Below are 16,141 nucleotides of genomic sequence, written 5' to 3' on the forward strand. Positions count from 1 at the left end.
CTGGAATACCTCTGTGTGATCAGAGCACACTGGTGCACATTGTCCTCAGGGCATGGAGGATGTTACAGCCTTTCTCACATGTGTTTATGGGTTACTGGAGTCAAATACACACAAACACAGAACAGACCAATGCAGAGGACCTCCTCAACCTCTTCCACCTCCCCACCTGCTGCAGCCTGGACATTCCTGCACCCTGGATACCCCTACACGAGGAGGGCAGGGCTGGGGCTGAGGGTGGGAGTGGGGCAACCCTGACACTTCAACCAGACACTGTCACATGAGCGGATGGACTCATCACACATTTGTCATACTGAACAGAAACACATCAGGGGCACCAGGATGGGCAGCAGCTCTATCGTGGCAGGGCCAGGGTGGTGGTGAGGAACCTGGCAGGGTTGACAGCTCCCGACTGCTGCCCGAAAGACCCCCCAAGCTGTCCTGAAGTGCTGCAGTGCAACCCGTGCAAATTGGGGGTGGCGGGGGTCCCCTCACATCATGGACTCCTCCTCGTCCTCCTCCTCCATCTCCCGGTCCACTTCGATGGCCGTGTTCTCGTAGCTGGTGATGCCCCCGTATTTCCTCATGTGGACCATCAGCGGTTTGGGGGACTGGCTGCCCGCCAGGCTGGCCACGTACATGCCCGTCCGGTTCTCCTCCAGCGACGGGCCCCAGTCCATGGCGGGCCGGCTGGCCTGCTGGACTCGCTGGAGGGAACAGGCAGAGGGAGCACGGGCACCTTGCACCAGCACTGCCTTCACCCCCACAGCCAGCACACCCACACTTTCCGGGGGGACAGGGTGCTCTGCCAACCCCCAGGGACTGGAAGAGCTCCCCGTGGGCATGGGATGGGGCCAAATGCTTGTCCTGAAGCTTTTTGGGAAGGCAGCTCTGCTTAAGTGCCTTGCTGTGGGGGGTTTGTTGTCTGTGGGTGCTGGTGGTGAGGGCTTGCAGGAGAGAGGGGCTATTGTAGGGCTACAGCCCTGTGCTGTGGGGTTAGTCACCCAGACAAGGGGTTGGTCTTTGCCAAGGGGGCTCCTGGCCATGCCACGGTGCCCATGGCTGTGTCAAGCCAGGTTACAGACAGCAGGCGATTGCTGCCTGGGGAGGGCAGCAAGCTCTGCTCCTTTCCTTGTAATAGCCTGGGGAGAGCAGTGAAGGGCTGGGAAAGCTGCAAGCAGCCAGCAGCTCCGTAACCTGCTCCTGGGAGAAGCCTTTCAGTGCAGGGATCCCATCTGGGCTGCCTGCACAGTCTGGCAGCTGCCTGCCTTGCTCTGCCTTCGCTCCTGCCAAAGAGGTGCAAAGTCCCAGGTGCCTATGTCTGCCCCACATTTGGGACAATGTGCTTCCCCTCAGGGCACAGCAGGCTTGCTTTGGAGTTGGAATGCACACAGGGCTGCTCACTACCTGCCTGGCATCATGGTAAGCAGCACTGCTGGAAAGGCCCTGGCATGTGCCAGCCATCTCTCACACCCCGTGGGCAGGAAGGAGAGATGGGAGACACACCCCTCCAGCAGAGAGAATACAGAGAGAAACTTCCAGAAGGTGCAGGCTTGGCAGGGGCTTCTGCTCACCCCTGCACACTTCTGGGGTGCAATGCCAGGCCCCTCCTACCTCCCACAGGGTCCCTTCTTCTTGGAGCACAGCCACCACCATGCCCAGGGGAATCATCAGGCAGGAGAGGACTCCCATGAGGATGCCCAAGGCCTCGGCCCAGGTGGGGAAGCGGTAGCTGCCGTACTCGGAGGGCTGGTACTTGACTATGTTATATACCAGCAGAGCCTGTGGGATGGGAAGAAAGTGAGGTCATCCCAGAGCCCTCTGAAGGTCTCGTGGTCAAAAAGAAAGGCTTGGACATGATGGACACCTCCCAGCAGAACCTGGGACGGTCCCTGGGGCAGGAGATGCCAGCAGAGCAACTTGTCACACTGGGAGGTCACCCAGGGATACTGGCACCACTGTGGCCCTCCAGCACCTCAAGCTGAGCAGTTACCATCATCGTTGCTGGGGATAGGACCATCCAGCAGGCTCTGAAGTAGGGCCCTGGTTTGAAGCCCAGCATCATGTGGATATCTCGGCAGAACCTCTTTATGCCTGGAGGAAGGAGAAGGAGAAAGACTCAGAAGCTGTCAGCCCTCGCCCAGAGCCCAGTGCCTGTACCAAGCTGTGCTGCACTGATCAAAAGCTGTGGTTTTCATCTTCTACAGCAGAGTCTCCCCTCCCAGCTGGGAGATGGAGGAGGGGATCCCAGCTGATGCTGTCCATGGGACTGGTCTCAGCACCTCACAGATCTCTGGAAGGTGAATCCAGTGACGGCCGAGAAAGAACAGGTGGTGGAAGCAGAGATGTTTCATGGTCCATTGTGAGTCTGTTGCTTTCCCTACCGCTCCCTCTAAATCCCTCTCTCCATACAGACAGCCCATCCTTCCCTGTGCCCCTGTGAGGACGAGCCCCTTACCATAGACACGTGTCACCACGAGGCAGGTAGTGATCACCACCACCATGAGGCCAAAGCCAGCGCTGTAATCATCCAGTAGGACCAGCCAGTACATCCCACCCTGCAGAGACAAAACACAATGGCCAGCATCTCCAGGACCATCATCCCAATAAACCCCCCCCAGCTCCTCCCACTTTTGTGGATCCTGGGGAAGACAGCAGAGACATCAAGAGACATCACACTTCTTATGGGGTTGGTGTAGGGATGAGAATAACACTGTGTCACTCCCCTTGGACTCACACCTTCTGCAAGCCCAGGCTCGTTGTTTCTCTTTCACCTTGATAGCTGATGTGAATACTCGTGTCTGCAAACATGGCCATGACCGAAGTTCTCCCTAAAATGAAGCCCTACTTGGTCCCCACAATGGTTCCATGCCCACACCCTTACCTCTGTTGTGAGGATGAGCCCCATCAGGAAGAGGGCAATGCAGATGACAGCCGAGAACGAGGCTTTCTTTGGCCGCAGGTAGTAGGGAAATTCATCTGTCACTGCCGTAACGATGGTCTCCATGAATGCAAACTGCTTGCACGGGAGGAGAGGGTCCCCTGAGCCCTCAGGCTGCCTGTGCTCCACAGCTGGCTCAGTGGGCTCTCTCCTTACCTGGCTGTCCAGGCCCAAGGTTAACAGCATGAAGAAGAACAGGAATGACCAGAACGGAGAAAGGGGGAGCATTGTCATGGCCTGTGGGTACACCACAAAAGCCAGACCAGGACCTAAGGGAGGAAAAGGACAGCAGGTGAGAAGGAGGTGAAGGGGCTGGACATGAGGGGATGGAGAAAAGGAGAGCCCAGCAGAGCAGCACCACAGCAGGGACCTGCCAGGACTCTTGCACAATGGGCAGGAGGGGTCCTGCAGCAGAGAGTGGAGGGGTGCAGGAGAACCAGCCTGCTCCTTGCTCAGACCTTCCTTAGGCATCACTTGTTGCTCAACCTTTACACCACAAGAACCTGTCTCCCCCCTTCCCTCCCCCTGGCCAGCTGAGCATACATCCTCATCCCTCACACCAACCTGCTCAGGTGCCTCCAGTCCTGGAAGGGACGCTCCTCAGCACACCCAGGCAGAGGGGGAAGGGGAAAGGGTCTTCATTTGGCCTCACCTGCTTTTGCCACCTGGTTAACAGGGACCCCAAGCTCCTGGGACATGTATCCCAAAACAGAGAAGATGGCAAACCCTGCCAGGATGCTGGTGATGGCATTACCCAGGGTCACTATGAAGGTGTCCCTACAGAGGAGAGATAAGATGCTCTGAACATGCTCTCTCCTTCTCACCCCACACCAGTGCATGAAGGCATTGCCAGCCCCAGGAGCCACAGTAAGGTGACCCAGTGTGACTCTCCCCCCAGGACCTCTCTTGGCATGTGCTTTTCAGGGTCAAAAGGAGCATATATTTCATGACAAAGGTAATTTTGTGAGGTTCCTCCCAAGCTTGCTTTCCCCAAATGTCCAACACCCCTCTATTGGTGAACCACAAACAACTCCAGCCTCAGTTATCCTCAGACTTCAGCACCCACAGCCCAAAACTTTGGAGCTGGGTGCTCTGCATTGGTGCTTAGGAGAATTTTCTCCCACAGATGCCTCTGTTCCTCTCAGACCTGTGCAAGCTGCCAGGTATTGCCACGGTGCTCGTGGAAGGAGCAGTACTGGATGACTCTGTGCTGCACCGTGTACTTCTGCTGGCTTTGAACCCACTGGCTGAGGTTTTCATGGCTCCCCCCAACCCAACACTTTTATGAGATACCAGCTGAGTCCCACCTGTAGATATTCTGATGGAAGGTGTTGTACGAGGCGAAGGTGAGGAGGCCCCCAAAGCCCACCCCAAGGGAGTAGAAAATCTGCAGGGCTGCCTCGATCCACACCTGGGGGAAGGAAGCAGTTCTGAGGAGATCAGGGGTTTGGAAACCTCCTCACAAGGAAAATGGCATTGAAAATCTGCTTCCCCAGACCTCTGGGCACATCTTCCCCAGCACCCCAGGCATGCAGAGCCCACAGGATGTTTGTCTTTCCTAGTTAACACACTCACCACTCACAGTGGATCAGCTGGCTAGTTAAAGGGCTAGAGGGAGTGTTTTAGAGCCAGCCCAGTGTGGCATTAAATACCCTTGTAAAACTGGGTGGTCTCTTGGTGGCCACCCCTGCTGACCCCTGCTCCACCTGCTGAGATTTCTTGAGAACAACAGAACAGCCAAATCCACCATGGGAACCCACTGCCTCATCCAGCCCATCACTGGGGCTGGGATGATCCTGCCCATGGCCCTGGTACCTAGGGGAGTCTGTGACCACATTGTCCTCTCTGTGCAGAGCCAGAGTCACAGGCATGGAGATGGGCCACATGGGAACAGTGGTCAAGAAAAGGTGTGGGGCAAAGACTTTTGATCTTGGAGCAACCAAGAGAGAGGATTTTAGGTCAGGGAGTGGTCAGAAAAGACACTTGAGTAAGGGAACTGCCTCTGTTGCACACTGGATGTGGCAGAAGGTTCATTTCTGTGTCTTGAACAAATTGCACAATGTCCTGCTCACCTTGGAAGACAGCAAGTGATCAAACTGGGGGGTGAGGTAAAACCGTATCCCCTTCCAGGCCCCCTCCAGGGTCACACCACGAATGAGCAGCATCACCAGGATGAGGTACGGGAAGGTGGCAGTAAAATACACGACCTGTGGGAGAGCAGAGCCAGCTGGGAGAGCTGGGAGCGAGAGCACAGTGTGAGCACTGCCCCCCTGCTCTGCTCCCTGGGTGGGACACTGCACTTCTTGGTGCCACCCTGCAGTTCTGGGGTCCTTGGGCTGCAGCAGGGCTGGTGTGTCAGTCCTGCTGGTCTCTAGGTGTGGAAGGCATCCCGGGAATGTCCTGTGTCCAGCGGATGCTGTTTGTGGGTCTCACTTTCCCAGACGCACAGAGTTGCAGGCACTGGTGAGCATCGCTGTAAATCCCCCCAGAAAAGGCCATCCAGCCCTTACCTTGCCAGAGGATTTGACTCCCTTAAGGATGCACAGATAGACGATAGTCCAAGAAAGGAGCAGGCACAGACACAAGTTCCAGCGGATCCTCCCGGGATCCCCGATCCCTGAGCTCCCTTGGATGTGCAGGACATACCGACTGGAGAGAAAGGAGAACCACTAGTGAGCAGCCATTGGCACCCTCTACTTTCTTCTAGAGGCCCTCTCTGACCCTGGAAATGCCTCTGCTGCAAAAAATAACCTTGTCAGCAATCCCAGGCACTGGCAGCTATTTGCCAAGGAAATGGGAACAGTTGGTGTGAGACTAGAGGGGATGCCTGGTATCTTGAGAGCAAATTCCTAACCATTCCAGGCATGGGATTCATTTCAGTCTAACACATCACCAGGCCAGAAAAGCAGCACTAGAACATGTCATCCCAGTGGCTAAACTGAAATATCACCCACAGCTGAGCACAAGAGCCCATCACTACTCCTACAACACCAGCCATGAGTGCTCACCATGCTGTGAGACATGGAGCACAGACCCCTCACCCCTCATTCCATCCCCATCCTCTCCCTTGCTGGATGCCAAGTACATCCCCATGTTCTCCTTACCTCCAGTACTCCTCGCTGGGGCTGACAGTGTTGGTGATGTTGACGGGGAAGGTGGTGTTCCCCCCCTTGATGACGTGGTGGTCCAGGCACAGGTCGGTGTTCCACCAGTTGCCGCAGTGCTGCCAGGGCAAGTCGCTTGTGAGGGATGCAAAGAGGTAGAAGAGAACATAAGCAATGATCATATTGTAGTAAATGGCCACCAAGGAGACGATGAGGATCGTGCCCATGCCAATGCCTGGAGGAAGGAGAGGGTAAAGAAGGAGTGAGCCATCTCTCCGGAGCAGAGCACATCCAAAACCAGGGTCAGACACTGCATCTCAGCAGCCAAATGTTCAAACAGTCAGAGGTTCACCTGGTGAGGGAGCCTTTTATTGACATTTTACCCTCTGGACATGCTTTCTCTGTATTGATGATCTATTGCCTCATCCAGACAACTTTACTCCAGCGTAATGTTGAGAATAAAAAGATTTGATTTGACCTTTTTTTTTTTTTTTTAAAATGCTTTATTCTCCTCTTTGTCTTTAACAGTCATTGCTTAGCTTTCATGCTCTGGCTTAATAATTTTCACACTATTTCTACTATTTCTAAACTGGTCATGTCATCCAGAACCCTCAAAGACTGACAGATCTCATAGATATCTTGTAGCTATTAAAACAGCTAACCAAAAAGTCCGGCCTGCTCCACTTTCTCCCAGGATTTAACCTTTGATGCTAACAAGAGCTTTGAGGGTCACAGAAAGCTGCTGCTGGTCCATGTTCTCATCAATCAGGTCTTGCAGAGGCCTTGCAGAGGCTCTGGACTTTCCTCACGCACCTTTAAAGAGAGGGCTTATCTTCCAGACTGCAAGTGGCCCCAGGCTGGAGAACTGGCCAAGTGACAGTTCCATGAAGAAGATGGGGATCCCACAGATGGCCAGCATGATGAAGTAAGGAACCAAGAAAGCTCCTGCAAGAAGCAAGAAAAAAACTCCTGAAAGCAATACAGAGCAAACACCCAAAGCCCATCTGTGGCAGGCAATGAAGTTCATTCAATATCTCTGGTCCTGAGGGATCTACACCAAAATCTGGAAGACAATGAGGAGTGACAGCTCACTGTCAGTGCAGGAGAAAAGGGCTGTGATTCACCTGTGTCATGCTTCCCCCCTGCTCCCCACTTTCTTTTCTCAAACACTGTGGCATTCTCCAGTTATTATTGTGTGAAACAAGCAATTGCTCTGGGAGTAGTTGAGTCAGCACTTTGCACCATCACCCCGGACTCTTGCCTTGCAAAAAGCTCCCTCCTTCGATAGCTGGGAAGAATTTGCTGACCCTGCTGAGTCCTGAAGGACACCAGGCCAAGAAACTGTTGGACACCAGGAGAGATGGTCAGGTAGTGTTCAGTTCAGCATTGAGCTGGGGATTTCTCCAGGTCCAGGAATACAGAGATAGGTTGGCACATCCTTTCCCACACAGGGGTACAGGTGGTTAATGCCCTAAACCAGCATGGGGGGCAGTAGGAGGCATCACCTCACAACAATGACTAGTGCTACTTCCCAGCCCCAAGAAGGGTAAGGGACACCTCTTTAGGGACATGTCCCACCAGCCCAGCTCAGGGATGGGGGAATCTGCCACTCCAAAGGATGCTCAAGTACCTCCTCCGTTGGTGTAAGCCCTGTAAGGGAACCTCCAGACGTTTCCAAGGCCAACGCAGTATCCGATGCAGGAGAGGAGGAAATCCAGCCGCCCCGTCCAGTTCCCTCTGTCTTCTGGGCACTCGGAGCCCAGGTCCCCATCCTGGCTGCTGGGGCTTACCAGAAGATCTGGTGTCACGGGCTGAGCAAAGGAACGGGGTATGGGGGAAGGCAGGCAGGGGTCAAGGGGGGAATAAAAGCAGAGAATGAAGAATGGGAGAGTGGGAAGGACTGCCAAGAACTCCTGTGTGAATTTGTAACCCCAAATCACAGCACTGACACTTGTGCCTTGGGGACACCCCATTACAGCAGCTCTCTGGTCACCACCCCAGGCAATGTCCTGCTGTGCCATTGAGCAAGGAAAGGGGATAAATGCAACCTCATGTGGCCAGAGCTTCCCTGGGAAAGGCAGGATGGTCCTGGTTCACCCTGGGAAGCCTCACCGGGACCCATCTTGCAATTCCAGGTTCCAAAGACATACTTTTAAGGGGCCACAATAAACTTTCCAGATATCCTGCAGAACATGGGCATGAGGACAGTAGGAGAACACTGTGGTGTCCCAGAGAGTGTGACACCCCATCCCCATGTGCCACTGCCATGCCAGGCACTCAGCTGGCTGCTATTAAATGCTCCACATATTTTTCACACTTTTCCAACTGGCAAAACACTGTGGGGATTTTGTGAGGCTCCCACTTGTCCCTGCTAAGACACCTCCTTCCAGCTTTCCTAATATGCCCTGGATCAATGCAGCACAGGCAGGGGATTAACCCATTCCCTTCCTTCCCACTGTCTCAGTTCTGCAGGAGGGAGGTGTGGGTCCTGCAATCCATTTAGGCTGGGGTGATGCACTGTGAGGACTCCTTGCTGTTTGTGTGTGGGTGTATATCAGGCCTGCAGTGAGATGTTTGGTCTGAATTTCCCCAGTCTCCTAATCTTGGGAGAAGGGGGAAGGCATTCCTACTGACTCTCATCCCTCCAGAGCTGAAAGCCTAAGCCAGCAGCTGATGGGCGAGATCCCATCACAGATATCCCCTCAGCAGGACCAGGCAGCAAAAAAGGGGTGGGATGAGGATCCTGTCCCTGTGGCACCACATGTTGCTGTGCCCTGGCATGGGAGTACATCACATTCATACTGAAGCACAGGAAGATTCTGGGGTCCCTGATGACAAGGCACCAGGACCAGGGCAGGAAAAACCCATTTGGGAACCTTCTCTTCTTCTTTGGCTCTCCAAAGAAAAAAGCAGCTCTCTCCATGTCCCTCTTCACAGTCCTAGGGAACAAGTCTATGGATGTGGTTGAGGAGTCTGGATTTGGAGGGATCAGCCAGAAGGAGTTGTGGGTTCCCTGCACCAGTGTGCACATGTGCTCAAAGCCTGCAGCAGACCCCAATTCCCCTGGAGACCAGAGCTGGCTGCTGAGCAGAGCTCAGCGCTGCCCTGCCACAGCCTCCAGGAAGGTGGCAGCCACCTTCTCTGCTCTCCTCCTCCTCTCTGGCTGGACTGGACTGGGAGATGCTCTTGCTGCTGGTTCCCATGGAGACACTGAGCCGTGTTGTCGATGGTGAGGGCTTCCAGCTCCCACCCTTCACAGGGTGCACCCCAAACCCCCAGCCACCGGCACCGCAGACGTGCTGCTTGCAGCCCAAAGGCACCAAACACAGAGGTGAACTCACCCCCGTCCCCACTTGGTGTGAAAACCCCCTGAGGGACAGGACAAGCCAGGGCAAACTCTTCCCAAAGCCAACCTGAAACACACAGCCCCAGCAAAGCTGTTATACCAAACCTCTCCGTGAAAAGCCCATCCCCACTGGATGCCACCATCACAAGGCAAGGATCAGAAGAAAAAAGTTTCAGAAACACAGGCTGAAAAGTCAAAATATGACCCAAATATAATACTGTTGCTATAAAACTGTTGCTACCTGGCAGCCCTCCTGCAGCGGTTCAACACAGCTCTCTGGCTTTGCAACATCTCCAAGCCGTGGCCATCCCTGCTAATTAGCCCAGCATGCACAGCAGGTGTGACCTGCAGCTGCCTCTGCTTGCAGGGGATGGACAGGCTGCTCCACAACACCTTCCCAAAAGTTTCAGCAGATAAAACTTGTATTCAAATATCCCTGCTCAGTGGGGACCATCACAGTTGGGTCTTTCCCCCCAAAATGCTTTCCCGTCCATCCCACTGCCTCAGGGGAGCTTTTGATTTCCAGGTTTGCATCACAGAAAACCAGCAAGCAGAAATGCTGGGAGATCATTAAATCCTCTGCCTGACTCCTGCATCTCTGTCTGAATCCTAAACACCTACGAGAGGGCACAGGTAGAGCTGCAAGAGCTGATTACATGCTGTGCCCATCCGTCAGATATAGCACAGAAATCAACACAGAAGCAACAACAGGAAGAGAAAGGAACCAACTGGACCCCTTCCAATCTGTAAATGGCCCAGTCCTCATCTCAGCCCTCTTTTCAAGGGCCGTAGGATGTAATCTGTCACCTGTGTCTCCGTGATGACTGTCCCCCTTATAAATATCTTTAGCTGGAGCTCTGCAGTTTAAATTTGATACCCCACAGCAGAATGCAGAGACTGCTCAAGCATCAGGTAGACCCTGAGGACAATGAGAGTGTGGTCCCCACTGGGGATGTTTGGGAGGCACAGGCCAGGAATGCTGCTGGAAAACACACAAAAAGGCTGCTCCATGACCAGAATGCTCAAAAACACCCCAAATCCCAGCCTTTCCATAGAAATCACAGAAAAACTGGCCTACTTGTCTGGCTTAAAATGAATTGCAAAGCACAGTATTTAAGGATTCTAGCCCATCTTTGTCCCAAATAGCAGAGAAAAGCACACCTCCCTACTTCAGACTGCTGGAAATCTCACACACCGGCTCGATTCCAGATCCTTTTTTAAGGATTATTGCTCCCTTTCAGCCTCTGTCATAACAGGAATTTTCTTTTTCAGCAGCAGCTGAAGTGCTCCAATGCTACAATATTGCTCTAGTGCTTTCCACCGTCAACTGCCATCCTTCAAACCGGGCTCCCGTCTCGCAGTTATAAACAGACGGGGACCAGCAGCTCCCTTGGCAACCACGGCCTCTTTGAACACGGCATCACTTTTCATTATTCACCAAAAGATGTTCCCAAAGAAGTCAGCAAATCAAAGGTCACCAAGAAAAAAAAAAAAAGCACTTTAATCTCTGCCAAGATAAGAGCCCACGTCCGTAAGAAAATCGCCCTGTGCTAATTATTTTCTGTAAACCAATTTACTTAAACCAGTCCAAAACTCAGCTGCATCCACGAAAAAAACAGCCAGATCAAAGTTACTTTTTCATCATATTTTGTCTCCACTCAAGCTGGCATTGTGGGGTTATTTTGCCAGTGTTTCGTGCATGGATCACAGCCTTTGATAGGGGGAAATGCCACCCGGCGCCAGATTTCTCCCCTGCGGATCTGAGCACAGCAAGTCTCTGAAGTGTGAGTCACTTCAGATTACCTCGAATTGCTTGTTAATCTCCGAGAGAAAAAAAACAACAGAACAGCATAAAAATTAGTTCAAATGTAATATTGCTTAGAAAGTGAAGTAAATAAAGCATTGCTGTGGTGTGGGAGAGCCCCTCGAAGGGCTGCACTGACCCCAGGTGCCCCCAGCCGACGCCATGAGAGGGAGCAAGAGGTGGTGGAGTCAGCACAGGAGGCTTTGGGGGCTGGAGATGGCTGAGGCTGAAGCAAACTCATGACAGTGATGTCCAAAGTTCAGGGAGTACACATGGATACAAATGCTTATTGCCTTCCATCCAAAAACCCTGGGGAAGTTTTGAGGCAGTTTGTGGCAGGCAGAGGGGGGCAGTGGCTCAGGCAGGAGGAGGATGCTCTGCTGGTATGGGGAGGGACAGCCCAAACCGTGGCTCCCACCACTGGCTCCCGTGGGCTTTAGCCCATTTCTACCAAATAACCCTCCAAAGCAAATAATCAAATTAAAACATCCACTCACAAATACTGTTATGCAAAAGTCAACCTGAAGTCCTTAGAGCCTGGGAAAGATCTTCTCCATTAAAGAGGCATTTTCATATATCTAAAACATGTCTAGTGAGAAGGCTTAAAACTCCTGACTCGCCAATGGGAAGTGGATCATAATGAGAGGGAGAGGAGGCTCTCAGGGTCCTGGGTGGGTGCTGCAGTTGGGCTGGGCACATCTCTCCATCAGCCACCACCAGCTCCAGGCAAGCCCAATGCCAGCATTGGACACAGGGGTCCCAAGGTGGCTGCGAGCACAGGGTTTTCCCTCTGAGTTCAGCAAGTGGTTTTGGGTAATGGAGGAGGGAGGGCTCTGAGCAGCACTGGGAATGGAGAAAATAACTCCAGAGACATCTGCTTTCCATACCAGCTGATTGCCATGGGACTAAATGAATTCCTGAATAAATGCTAAACAGGATCACCAGCATCAAGTAACTCAGAAAACCATTGGAAGGGACAAAGACAACTTTTAGTGGATCTTGCAATCACAAAGACATCTGAAAAAGCAATTTTTAGGAAAGAGGAGGAGAGAGAAGAGGCCAGACAATGACTCCAAACAATGGAGAAACAGCAGAGAGCTGCTGGCTGTCACCAGGCCACTGCTGGCTTTTTTACGTCATGTTTCAATATCCCAGGAATTTCCTGGCAGTGATGAAACTCTCCTGGGTTTTCATTCATCAGGATGCTGGCACAGGTTGGAGTCACCCTGCCCTGTGGTTAATGGGCATGGATTGGCAGAGAGGAGAGCCAAAGTGGCTCCCAGCCCTGGGTGTCTGCCTGGGATGCTCCAGGAAGTGCTGACCCACTGGCAGCATCAGTACATTCCTATGATGGAACTGTGGCTGACAGCCTCTGCCACCCTCTGCCACCCTGCTCCACCATGTCTCCAAGGGGGACAGGCATGAAAAAGTCCCCAAAGTGGGGGGAAATGGGAACTCAGAGAGGCTGTAAGAGCAAAGTGGCAGCAGAGGGAAACCTGGGATGGGAAAGCCTGACAGCTGGATTTAGAAAGGGTTTCCAGCAGGATGGAAAAAGGATTTGTAGCTCTGTCAGCTCTGCCCTGAACCCAGAGTTCAGTGTTCAGCTGGCCCCCCACCACCCAGACCCCTTTAAATCCTGCGGGGGAGGATGAGGAGGCAATCCAAGCTGCAGGTGGGAAAGTCACTGCCCAGCTCCCTGTGTGGGACTCCTCATCCCTTACCCCTCACCCCCGCTCCGAGCCCGGGGTGCCAGGCTGCGGGGAGCCAGCTCTGCTCCCGGTGCCACCCCCGGCATCTGTCCAGACACAACGTGAGTCACCCACCGCCGGCAGCACTGCTGGCACAGGAGGGTCGGGGATGCGGGCAGCGGTGCCTCCCGCTCAGGGCAGCGAGGCAGGAGCGGTGGGCACGAAACGCCCCATCCCTCTGCTCACAGTCCCGCTTTGGCCCCGCACACGGACACTATCCCCGAATATCCGACTAATCCCTGTCGGCTGCCCACGAATGATCCCGAGGGCAGGATGCAGGGCGATAGACGTGCCTCCCCCTCTCCCCGCTCCGAGCCCGGGGGTATCCTTGCTCCCCGCTCCCAGCCCGAGGGTACCCTCGCTCCTGGCTCTCACCTCCCGGGGGTAAGCCCTGCTCCCCGGCTCCTATCCCCGGGGCACCCCCGCTCTCGGCTCTCACCTTCCGGAGATGCTGCTGCCGAACCTTCTTCATGCCAGACCCTGTTGCTATGCGCTCCCCGCTCCGACACTTTTCGTCTCGCTCTCTCCGGCGCTGGGGAGGGCCGAGGGGGAGAGGGGAAGCGACGGCCGGCAGGGAGGGTGTCCCTCTGCTACCGGGGGGGAGCTGGGGAACAGCAGGAGCGAGGCTGGAGGAAAGGTTTGCCTCGAGTGGAGGATGGCTGCGTGCGGAGCAGGGAGGGAGGAGGGAGGTCTGTCTGTCAAACGCACTCCTGGCGGGCTAAGGGGGGCTCTGGGACCTCAGCCCCCGACCTAGGCAGCAAGGGGGAACGGCTGCTGCCTCACTCATGCCACGAATGCATCGGGCGTCCCTAGGGATGGACCTGACTTTGCAGGCACTCTGCCACTGAGCACCCCACGTGCCCCAAGCAGCGGTGGCAGCAGCACGAGTGCAGATGCCAGAAGCTCACAGCATCTTCCTGCACAGTGGGTCTTTCTGAGCTAATATTTACCAATATTTCCCATTGGGAAAGGAGGAAAGAACAAACTACATAACCTAACAAACACCTCTTTTTACACACTTCGCACTTTTTACACAGCTTCCTCAAAAATAAAAAGATTTTTGGGAATTCACCCAGGCAGGTTTTACCTGCCTTGGACTCACCCATCAATTCTCCCTCTCCCGGGATACTGGCTGGGAATGCTGAGCCTGGAGCTGGCCAGGCTGACATCCAGGGGCTGCATCAGGCACTGTCCTTGCCTCACCCTTCATGCAGGGCAGGGATGCTTTGTTTGCCTTTCGTGCCAGTGCAATCTGAATCAGCTCTTTGACTTTTTCCCGTGGGATCCACCTAAAGAGAAGCGTCCCATGGCCATCTCTATGACGTGGGAGAGGAGAGACCAATGTCACCTTATTGCAACTGTCTCAGCCCTGTGTCACCAGCATGGACTGAACTCTGTACAAACAGCCCAGCATTCCTGGGTGGACTTCAAGCCCTTGCCTTCTTGTGTCCAGGGCAGTATTTGTCAGCAGAGACATCCAGGGCTGATGCTACCCTGAAATGTCCATGTTGATACTGCTGATGCTGGGATGCTCTGTATCTGGAGCTCCCTTTCCTGTTTTGTCTGGTGCTGCTCTGAGAGCACCATCAGCTCACCATTGCCTGGGACCACCAGGGTAGAGGTCCCACCTCAGGCACCTGGGATGCACCAGGGCCTCATTGCATGGCTGGTTCAAGTCTTGCATTGCCCTGGAGTTGGCAAGAAGCCCACGTCATGGAACAGCACCCCCCAGAGGCAGTAGGAACCAGAAAGAGCAGTGCAGTCCAGGGACCCCAAAAACCCCAGGAGAGCTCAAGAGGAGTACAAGGGTATTGCACAGCTGTTCCCATGGCCTGATCTTCAAGAAGCTGGCACTAGGGAGCACAAATGGGGCTTGCAAGCATTTTCTAGCAAGTATTGCTTCCTCCCACCCCACCTCTGAGCCACCCCTGGGACGTCAAGTAAACCTTTCCCTTCCCCTGGGCCGAAGCACAGACACAGCAGGCAAAGCAGAGACTTGTCTCTCCATCGTGATGCAGAACTGACAGACACTGGCACTGTCTGGTGGGCAAGGAGAGGGTGGAACACAGGCTGGGGAAACACCCTTGCCCACCCTGCCTGGGCAGCCCACCCACATCTGAGTGGCAGCCACCTGGGAAGAGGCGAGAAGGTGGGTGACAGCAAGATGGGACTGTGCCCAGATCCACGGTGCAGACACGAGGAAGGCGACAGCGGCAGTGGTGCTCTGGTTAGTCACTGCTGGGAAGTGTGCCATGCTGTAGGACGGTGGTGTGCTCGGCCACCTGCTGCGTGTGGCCTTATTTTGATGATGATTTCAAGATTCCTCTAAGGAGGAGTGAAGCTGGGCAGCAGGAGCTGACGAAAAGCGCAGAGGAAGGAAGAGGAAGAAACTGCGGGGGCTTGCTGGGGACATCCCCCAGGATCCTCTGGCCATGAGGGCAGGCTGTCCCCATAAGGACCAGGCTCCATGTGGGACGTATGACTCAGGAGGCAGCTGCTGCAGGTGCTGAAACCAGGTGTCAGTCACCTGCCAGGGGTGCAACCGTCAGGGCGACACATGTCCAGGAGGTTTGAATCAAAGGTTTCAAAGCTGATGGGCACATGGTGTCCACCGGCCCCTTTCCTGGCACAGGGGGGACCCTGCAGGGTTTGCCCATCCCTGCCCAAACGGCAGATGCAGGGCGGCAGGGGAGGACATGGGAGTGGGGACACAGCAGATGCATTTCGTCACCCGGTCAAGGGGCGTGTGTGTGTGTAGGGGGAAGGGGTGACTGGGTGTGTGGGCGCATTTATTGCCTCTTCCCGCCAGCGCCGGCTCCCTGTGCACACACGGGTGGCAGGGACCCAAGGGCACAGCCCACGGCTCCCTGGACTTTTACCCTGCTGTGCAAACAGGCAGGCGCCAGATTAGGGTATCAGTTGGAATTTCATCCTGTCAATGGCACCCGCAGCCTCTCTGGGCGGGCGGCAAAGCATCTTCCCTCTGTCCTGGCCCCTTGTCTACCTGCAGGAAACCCAACACTGCAGATGAATTTGGGAGATGCACATTTCATCTCCCCAGGACTCTGTTCCTCCCCAGGCTCGCCCCTTGCAGACAGTAGTGATACCCATGCTGGGTTGCCATCACCCAGTCCCTGCCAGAGCAGGATCCCACTGCTGGTCTCCATGTGGCAATGACAAAATTGGATGTCAAAGGCAGCC

The 16,141-nt window shown here is 54.4% G+C and overlaps 1 protein-coding gene across 3 annotated transcripts; it reads right to left on the reverse strand.

Moving 5' to 3' along the window:
* Positions 1-377: 377 nt before the first annotated feature.
* On the reverse strand, positions 378-13,765 carry SLC6A7 (solute carrier family 6 member 7). 3 transcript variants are annotated; one of them, XM_051793865.1, is made up of 14 exons: positions 13,380-13,765; positions 7,673-7,853; positions 6,856-6,987; positions 6,043-6,277; positions 5,449-5,587; positions 5,011-5,145; positions 4,246-4,349; positions 3,591-3,715; positions 3,095-3,207; positions 2,882-3,013; positions 2,456-2,555; positions 1,991-2,091; positions 1,612-1,779; positions 378-704 (listed from the first exon to the last, which is right to left on the reverse strand). In XM_051793865.1, exons 1-14 carry the CDS (start codon positions 13,410-13,412, stop codon positions 489-491), a joined length of 1,914 nt encoding a protein of 637 aa, XP_051649825.1. In that variant the 5' UTR covers positions 13,413-13,765; the 3' UTR covers positions 378-488. The 3 variants fall into 3 exon arrangements, with proteins under 3 accessions (XP_051649825.1, XP_051649826.1, XP_051649824.1); XM_051793866.1 differs by having other exon boundaries at positions 13,316-13,410; XM_051793864.1 differs by having other exon boundaries at positions 2,882-3,207.
* Positions 13,766-16,141: the final 2,376 nt, after the last annotated feature.

The sequence above is a fragment of the Manacus candei genome, unplaced genomic scaffold (genome assembly GCF_025592945.1).
Source record: "Manacus candei isolate 608988 ecotype Guabito, Panama unplaced genomic scaffold, ASM2559294v1 h1tg000037l, whole genome shotgun sequence".
NCBI classification, from domain to species: Eukaryota; Metazoa; Chordata; class Aves; order Passeriformes; family Pipridae; genus Manacus; species Manacus candei.